At 42.4% G+C, this 8,559-nt stretch overlaps 1 protein-coding gene across 2 annotated transcripts; it reads left to right on the top strand.

The window, feature by feature from the left end:
• Positions 1-17: 17 nt before the first annotated feature.
• On the top strand, positions 18-7,395 carry GUCD1 (guanylyl cyclase domain containing 1). 2 transcript variants are annotated; one of them, XM_026037659.1, is made up of 6 exons: positions 18-53; positions 786-870; positions 2,269-2,434; positions 2,774-2,865; positions 4,414-4,655; positions 4,985-7,395. In XM_026037659.1, exons 2-6 carry the CDS (start codon positions 860-862, stop codon positions 5,074-5,076), a joined length of 603 nt encoding a protein of 200 aa, XP_025893444.1. In that variant the 5' UTR covers positions 18-53; positions 786-859; the 3' UTR covers positions 5,077-7,395. The 2 variants fall into 2 exon arrangements, with proteins under 2 accessions (XP_025893444.1, XP_025893443.1); XM_026037658.1 differs by lacking the exon at positions 18-53 and adding an exon at positions 1,438-1,554 and having other exon boundaries at positions 818-870.
• Positions 7,396-8,559: the final 1,164 nt, after the last annotated feature.

Genomic DNA, 8,559 nt, shown 5'->3' with positions numbered 1-8,559 from the left:
GGGCGGCCGCCCCGCCATGAAGAGCCCGCGCGAGGCCGCCGAGCCGCCGCCAGGTCAGCGCGGCCGCCCGCGGACGGGAGGCGAGGGGACGGGAAGGGAGAGCCCGGCGGGGCGAGCGGGAGCCGCGGGTGCGGGACGGAGCGCGGAAAACGCCCCGAAAACGCTCGGAGGCTCCGCGCTGTCATTTGGAGGCCAAATGCTGTCATTTGGGAGCTGCGGTGAGCAGGAACTGCTCACAAATTACAGTCCCTGAGGGAGAAGACACGCCTGTAGGAAAGGCTCAGCTCCAGGGGGCTTGGGAGGGAGGCCTGGAGACTTTGAGTGCGTCTTAACCCCTCTTTATGGCACAGAACGACGTTCAGAGGCCGCCTGGGACTGTGCCTTATCCGCCAGTTCAGCTCGTACATTCGGTTTTGGAGCTAGGGGGGGTGGATTATGTCACCACCACCAAAAAGTGTAAAATGCTGCACAGGGATCCAAAGGTGTAACAGTAATACCAGATTACACCAGAGACTTGATGGTTAATTGAGCTCCACAGGAATACGAAACAAACCTACATCCTCCTAGCAAAAAGGACCTGCTCATCAGGTGAAATGCAACCCGAAAAAGCTCAGAGATTTCCCCTGCTATAGTGCTTAGCTGACGAGTAAAAAAGCAGATTGTTTTTTAATGCTGAGGTATGGGAAAACACGTTTATACAGAGAGGCATTTTTGCTGTTTCACTAAAAACACATATTTAGAGAGAGGCATTTTTGCTGTTTTACCAAGCGTTGCTTCCATTGCAGTGGACTGTGTGCAGCTCCAAGTGCCGGTCATCCAGCAGCTCTACCACTGGGACTGCGGGCTGGCCTGCTCCAGGATGGTTCTGCAGTAAGTAGCTGCTCCGCCTTCCAGGTGGTGGAAATCCCATCCCATGGGAGCGAGGGAGAGCAGACACCAGTGTCCGTGGAGAGAGGGTGTGTGGAAACGCCTGCGAGTTTAACTCTCCCAGTCCTGGGAGAGCGCAGGGGCTCTGGTGCCTTGGATCATTCCTGCTGCCAGGGGCTAGGCACAGCTCTAAGCCAGAACTAGGGAAAATACAAGCAAACAAGGCGTTTTGAATAATTAAATGCTTTGAGCAATGCATTGTATCTCACCAGCACTAAGAACTTTGCAGACTGGCATGCTTAAGTTAATAAAAAGTTATCTGGCTTTCCTGTTATAATGTGGAACTTGCACTTACCACAGCAATTCCCGTTGTTTTCAAGTGACTGGTAGGTTTATCCCCTATTTGTGAGTATATATTGCCCCTGTCTTGTTGAATCCCCCTCTGTAGGCTGAAGGTTTTCTGTTTCAGGAGTGGTTTTAACTTCAAGGCTGTGCACTGTATTGCCCTTTTATTTTTTTTTTTTCTTGAAACTAGTAGCTGTCCTGCTGAACTCCTCTTTCCTTCCACAGAGGAACATGAGCTTAGGTGCAGGAGAAATACCTATTTAGATGTCCACTTAGTAGCTATGAAGCAGAAGATTTTCATTTCTCTCCATCCCTACTGCCAAGACGTTAGTCCGTGTGCTGGTAATTTCCCATCTTGACTACTGTAACCTCTCCCTCTTCATTCCCTCTACCCTTGTTGCCATTCTGGTCTAAACAAAGGTCAGCTTCCAAGATTAATCTTCTTACTCTGCTTCCTTAATTCCAGTCTTTTTTTTTTCCTCTCATCTATTCCCATCTGTTTTCTGACTTCCAGAATTCTCTATAACTTCCTTTCCCCAGCCCCTTACAACCTAAGCTTGCTCCTGACTTTATCTGCCTTTTCTTCCATCAACGCCCAAGAATATTGCTTTAAATATTTACCAACTGCCTTTACAGCTCCTTCTTTTGAAATCTACCTATTCTGTGAAGCAAGTAGTAGCCTTTAACACCCCCATGTTTGCTGTTATGTTGCTGTTATGTAATATAAATTATAACCCCTTCAGAATAGAGTTCTCCACTTTCTCAGTATAGCTTATTCGTCATACAGCATCCTGTATAATTTTAGCACTGTAAAACAATTGAGATACCTGTACATTTCCAGTAAAAAAGTCAACGATAAAGCCAGCTCAATATTCCCTATTCCCTTTCCTCCCTGTAAATGTGTGCTCATTTGTGGGTTGTTTTTTGGGGTTATTTCCTAGCCAGCCCTGTTGTTTCAGTTCTTCCATCCTGTGATGTGGAGGCTTGGGCTGCTGCAGGCACTTTGCTTCTCCTAAGAACTGTGCATCCTTTCCCCTGCCTCTTCTACCACCCTAGGTACCTGAACCACCTGGACAACGATGAATTCCAGAAAGCCATCCATGAACTCCGGTTAACAAAGAGCATCTGGACCATCGACCTGGCCTACCTGATGCGGCACTTTGGTGTTAAGCATAAATTTTGCACCCAGACGCTTGGAGTGGACAAGGGCTACAAAAACCAGGTTAGCCTTATTATTCACTGGGAAATACCACAGTATTTCAGAAGCCATCACCAAGGTGGCCAAGGAGCACCTATTCTGGCAGTAGATTTTCTAGCGCAGGTTCCTGCCCGGAACAAGCCAGACCACTTTCCTTCATGCAGGCAGCTGAGGGAGGGAGATGATAACTACAGGAATCTATTTGAGCTGATGATTTAGAGCAGAAAATCTTAGCCTATTATCAGAGAACGAAAGCAGAGACCTCTTATCACATAACCAGATTTTTAATTTATGAAGGCCATTGCTAGCAGGGATTAACTAGATTAGGCAGAACTTCACCCTAGTTTGTCATTCTCTCCACAGTCATTCTACAGGAAGCACTTTGACACAGAAGAGAATCGAGTGAATCAGCTGTTTGCACAAGCCAAAGCCTGCAAGGTGCTGGTGGAGAAGTGGTAAGCTTATCCTTTTCTCTCCTTTCTCTTCGGAGAGGGTGGGCGTGATGCCTTCCTTGGAATCATCAAGTTAAATGGGTATAAGAACCTTCCTGTGAATCGGAGTATTTTTAGTATGTCTCTCTCAAAAGAGTGTACGTCTAGGTAAAATCATGATGTTTGAGGAAAAAGACAGTCATGAAACCAAATGGTGATTGGAATTTGCTGACAAGACTTGACTATTTAAATTTGATTTTCCATTAAGATAACCCACCAGGGAGTGCCTGTGGTGCTCTAACGGGTCACCGATAAGGCCTGCTGTCCTTGGAAGGCTGGCAAAAGCTCTGTGCACATAAACCCCATTGTTCCCTGCTGCTCCACAAACATTAGAGATCTCTGGCCCGAGACCGAGAGGCAAGGGAAAAGCAGACAGGTGAGCTTTTGCCAAGGGAAGCGTGAAATAAGAGAACTGCAAACCTAGGAGAAGCAGAAAAATTGCAGAACTGTTTCACAATTTGTAGCTGATAGTGATAGGGAATAATTGCTCAATACACTTTTGTTTGTTTGAATTTAGTTTGGATTTGTTTTCAAAGTGGGAGAGGGATTATGAGAGGGGCACAGAGCAGCCCAGTATAACTCGAATGCTGCAAAGCACCTCACATTCACAGAATCATTAGTGTCTTTTAACTTAGTCTGCACAGCCCCATCTGTTTACCTAGAGCTGTGACCAGAGAGAAGACCCAGGCAGGTCCTCTTTCTTTAGAAATCTTAATATGGTGACCTTGACCTAGGCAGGGACAGAGTTCACACTCACGGCTCAAGCTGGGGCATCAGAGAAGAGAAGCAGCACTGGAAAAGATGAAGCAGCACATCTATCAGGCACAGCATCCATACCTACCCAAGAGAGGAATTCCAATGCATATGGAATATACCATCAGCTGTAACACACAAAACTATGGATTATATTTGGTTAATATTAATTTTCTGGAAGAGGTCTAATAGAAATACATACTTAAAAGGACAGGGAATCAGGTAGCCCTAACTTAAAACTGGGAGAGAGACTTAGGTAACAGAAGCAAGTTTGGGTACACGCTACTGATTAGTGTAAGATCTTTAAATATAAGATCTTTAACTACTTAGCCAATAAATATTTTGTGCTTCAGATACAAAGACTTCTAATGTTTTAGGAGCATGAGAAGACTTTTGATTTTCCCACATCACAATTCTTTCAGTTACTGAATGGGTTGCCAGCTCTTTTAACGCTCTTCTCCAGGGCATCTAATACATTCTGAGATTACATTTGTATTAGTGCAGAACTAAGAGCTGTTGTTCTGCACTTCAGTGGCAGCAATGGGATTAAAAGGCCTTAAAGGACATAGGTTTTGTCTCCTACAAAGCCTTCAGGATTTAACAGCAGAGCTGTACCTGTCCCATGTGAAAATAACCATGTCAGCTGCACGTCATAAATACTGTCCTGCCACACACACACTACTAATACTCCACACACATTACTAATACTTGCCTTTTTCCTGAGCTGTTCAGAAATGTGTGATTTTTTCTTTTCTGCAGCACAGTAACTGTTCAAGACATCCAAAAACATCTGTCCCAAGGTCACGTAGCCATCGTCCTGGTGAACGCAGTTCTGCTGCTGTGTGACCTTTGCTCGAGCCCTGTCAAATACTGCTGCTTCCTCCCCATTGGGCAGAAATGCTTCTGCAGGAATCCCGACTACCAGGGCCACTTCATCGTGTTGTGTGGCTACAACAAAGCCTCAGGGAGTATTTACTACAACAACCCAGCCTACGCAGACCGTGAGTAGCTCAGTCCTGCTTCCTTCTGGCATCTCCTTTAGTAACCTCGTTACCAGAAGTCAGTAATGAGGCAGCTGGATCTTCTGTAGCAGCATGCGTGCATTTCGAGCATCACTGACCAGTGGTCATAAGCTCTTTTGCCACATGCACTGATCCTGTGCTGAGCACTGCCTTTGAGAGGAGAAGAACTAAATAGGTCTTCAGCTGAGTAAAGCTGATAGGTGAAGTCCACGTGAAGCTACTTTTCTTTGTAGAAGCTGCTAGAGCCAGTGTAGGAGCCTTTCCATCAGCAACTGACTTTGTACTAATACTCTGTTCCTCCTCAACAGGAACATGCAGCACCAGCATCAGTAACTTTGAGGAAGCCAGGACAAGTTACGGCACAGATGAGGATATTCTCTTTATCTACACAGACAGCTGACACCCTCAGCTGGTGCTTCCAGGCATTTCTGGTGCAGCCTGCGTGGCAGCTGGCTGCTCATCTCAGGACTCCCCCTGCACAGACCTTGCTTCTGAACTGCAGTGGGATCATATGCAAGGGAGGCTTTATAGACATTGCTAGGACTATACTGCAGTGCTGTCTTCACCTTTTTATTCCTGATGAAATACCTGATTTTGCAATGTGTGTCACACTTCTCCCCATTTTTAATATGGCATATTTGACAGCAGTTTTAAAATGCAGGCCCAGAGTCTGTTGGCTTTAAGACTATTTTCAAATTAAACACATGGAGAAAAAAGCAACAAGCTTATGAACTTACACACTTAGGCAGATGTGCATAGATTTAGGTAAACAAAACCAACAAAAACGGCAAATACCCATTTTTCCTCTTTCCTTCAAAACATAAGGGCTGATCTTCATTCTATACCTAGATATTTGAGGTTCAGCAGGATATTTTGGAAGGAAAAATATTAAGTCAACAAAATAGTCTCACTATTTAGAAGTCAACACTGCCTACACTGTAGGAATGAAACACTTTCACTCGAGGAAATTTCCCACTTACTAAATTCACCTTACACAGCTTTAGCGTTTATGGCACTGAATGAAGTTTTGAAATGTAGCTATGGGTACTGTTCCCTTGCACTACGTTCTTAGTCTCATTTGTGACCACTTCCTCTAGGAGTGATGGCCCCGAGCTCTGTGTTATCCCAAAAGTTGAGGTGAGGATATTTTATTCAGACTGAAGAGTCTTTATGAGTCTTTGTGAGAACTTCTGTACATTATGCCAACTACACGTGCCAGTTTTTACACTATCCAAAATACAAACTGATTAAACACAGAAAATTATCCACCACACACTAATGACACATTTTATGAGTTATTTTTAAACATGTGATAGAAGAGAGATTGGACTATGTAACTAAAAGCTGAAAAAACTGCGTTGTAATTTGAGGCCAAACTCTACTGTTGCTGTTAATTTTGTGACCTTCGAAGGAGAGAAAAACTCATGAAAAAAAGAAGGATTATTGTCTTTTCTCAGCTCAAGTAAAAAAAGCAGGAACTCAGATTTTTAGCTTTTCTTACACTGCAGCTGTATTTGGATTAAACTGCAGTTACTCATTGTGCCAGACATTTCCTAGTTAAATTATTAGCCCATTTACAGTCTTTTCTTGTATTACCTTCATTTCCTTGTTTTGAGGAAGAGCACTGTAAAGTGCAGGAAATATTCACCTACTTCAGACTTACTTCCACAATCTCCTACATGTGTCTTCAGTCCTACCTATGTTAAAGCAGGTAGAAAAAAACAGACATTATTACTAAATTCAAGCTAGCCAAGTTTTGTTTACACTAAAGCAAGAAATCCCACAGCTTTGCCATGGTTTTAAGAATAGAACTCTGAAATAACAACAAAAAGACACTGCTGATTAATGGTGAAAATAATAAATAGGAATCTCTATTTCCAGCATGCTAAAAAGATAATATTTGTAAAAGGAAACATCATCATCTATCAGTTGTTCACTTACTGAGAAGTAACCTGAGGAGGAGCTTAAGAGGCTAAAAAAGTAGTATCAGGTATTTAAAGTGCAACAGCCTTTAAGAAGTTTTAAACAAAGGCACATGGCAAGAAACTTGCTGGGTATCTGATTCTGCTTCTTGTTGTCTAAGTTGGAATACATTCTGGAACTTGTATATCCAGGATGAGCAAGAATTACGGTGTGATTTGTGAACAGTAGAAGCAGAATACTAGTGCCATTGCTGACATCCCAGGAAAAGATGAGAGTCCAAAAGCTCTCCCAGCTTCTCACTCTTCCAAAACAAGCCACCAGCACACTGCTGATTTGGGAAATTGTTACGTCCAAGGCCAACTTCACGATGTTTGATTTAGAGAGATTCTGTTAGCTATGTTACTCATTAACAGATGGGTAAACTACAGGCTGTTACTCCCTTAACACATCCAGTTTCAGTCAGTTAATTTATTCAATACCATTCAACTGCCATAGGATTTATTTTTAAGAGTGAACTTGGTTTAGCTAAATAAACAGTTCTTATAAAAGGTTCAGAACTGTTTTGCCCCTTCCTGGATTCAGTTATCCAGATGTAAATGCTGAACTGTACAAAAAGATGAGGATTGTGCCAAATGGTCTGAAATGCACGTTATTGACTGTTAAGCAGTTGGTACCCAGGATTCAAATAGGTCAACAGAAGTGAAACATGAAAAGCCAGTTAAGCTAATAAAGACAAAACTAGGATTTCTACCCACTGCAAAAGGATTTCTTATGGCCAGATGGAAAATATTTATGAGAGATGAAAATAGCAGGGAAAGGAAAAAGCCAACTTAAAAACAATACCGAGTATTTACATGACTCCGATTAAAAGAAAACTCACTGAGCGAATACTCAGAACATTGACATTTTTGGAAATTTTGTTCTTCATGACGAGATTGCTTATGAAAATGCTCATTCGGAGAATGTTTTGTCTGTCACTTTGTTTCCTTCATTATGTCCATAGCAAAGAAAGGGATATTTTACGTGCAGGATTTTATACATAAATATATTTTTATTTGTAATTAAGCCATTCTCAATAAAGGTTGAGTAGTAGATAACCCTGTAGCATAATGTAGTATTTGCATTTATTAACTGGTTTACTATGCAAAAAAGTTGAAAGATCTTTACAGGAAGTGTTCTAAACTAAGAAGTGACCCAGCTGAACCTAATTTGGAATTCTTTAAATATCTCTTTCAGCTACTCTATTCAGAGTTTTTGACCTATAATTTGTATTCCTAATGTTCTTTCTGAATACCTACAACATCACTGCAACTAAACAAAACAAAATTCAATATACACTGTAACTTCAAGCAATCCTTGTTAGCTATGTGTGACAGCTATTCCATATACTCCACAACCACTGAGCAGCAGGAAGGGGTTTTCATGCTTCATTCTGAGCTGATTCCTCATTGTGTCTCTGTGGCTTTCTGTTTGCAATGAAACGCATGCAATTGTGCCAGCCTAGTCCAAGCTGTTCAGCCAGTATCTGCATTTCTGCCTCCCAATGTAGCACTGACCTGGAGATGTGAAAAGCAAGCCTCTCCAGCACGGCTTCTGGACCTGAAAAAGCCCTTCAGAGGCTGCCTTTGCAGTTGTGATTGTAATGCGTAGGGTAAAGAAAAATAAAAAGACCAAAGCAGTCTTTATATATGGAAGCCTTCAGGGGTTGGTAATTACAAATAAAATGGTTGGTAATTAAGAAGAAGAAAAAAATCATCTCCCTTCCTCACTCCCCTTAAATTAAGGCACCTGAGTGAAGAGAAAGAACTGGAAATCACAAGGAGGTAAACATACGCTATGCAATAAATTAAGAAGCTTAGATAAGCATTTTCATGTCTGAAGTCATCCCTTCCATCAAACTACATAGTCTATACACAGCACCAGAAAAAACACCCCACAATTTTGTATCCATGTATTGTTC

Source organism: Nothoprocta perdicaria, unplaced genomic scaffold (genome assembly GCF_003342845.1).
Source record: "Nothoprocta perdicaria isolate Ctin4 unplaced genomic scaffold, notPer1 scaffold_2, whole genome shotgun sequence".
NCBI lineage: Eukaryota > Metazoa > Chordata > Aves > Tinamiformes > Tinamidae > Nothoprocta > Nothoprocta perdicaria.
This window is presented reverse-complemented; position numbering and strand designations above follow the sequence as displayed.

Coding starts and splice junctions, on each gene's coding strand:
- GUCD1 (XM_026037659.1), top strand. Junction 2,435..2,773: donor ACAAGGGCTACAAAAACCAG/GTTAGCCTTATT, acceptor TTCTCTCCACAG/TCATTCTACAGGAAGCACTT. Junction 2,866..4,413: donor AAGGTGCTGGTGGAGAAGTG/GTAAGCTTATCC, acceptor TCTTTTCTGCAG/CACAGTAACTGTTCAAGACA.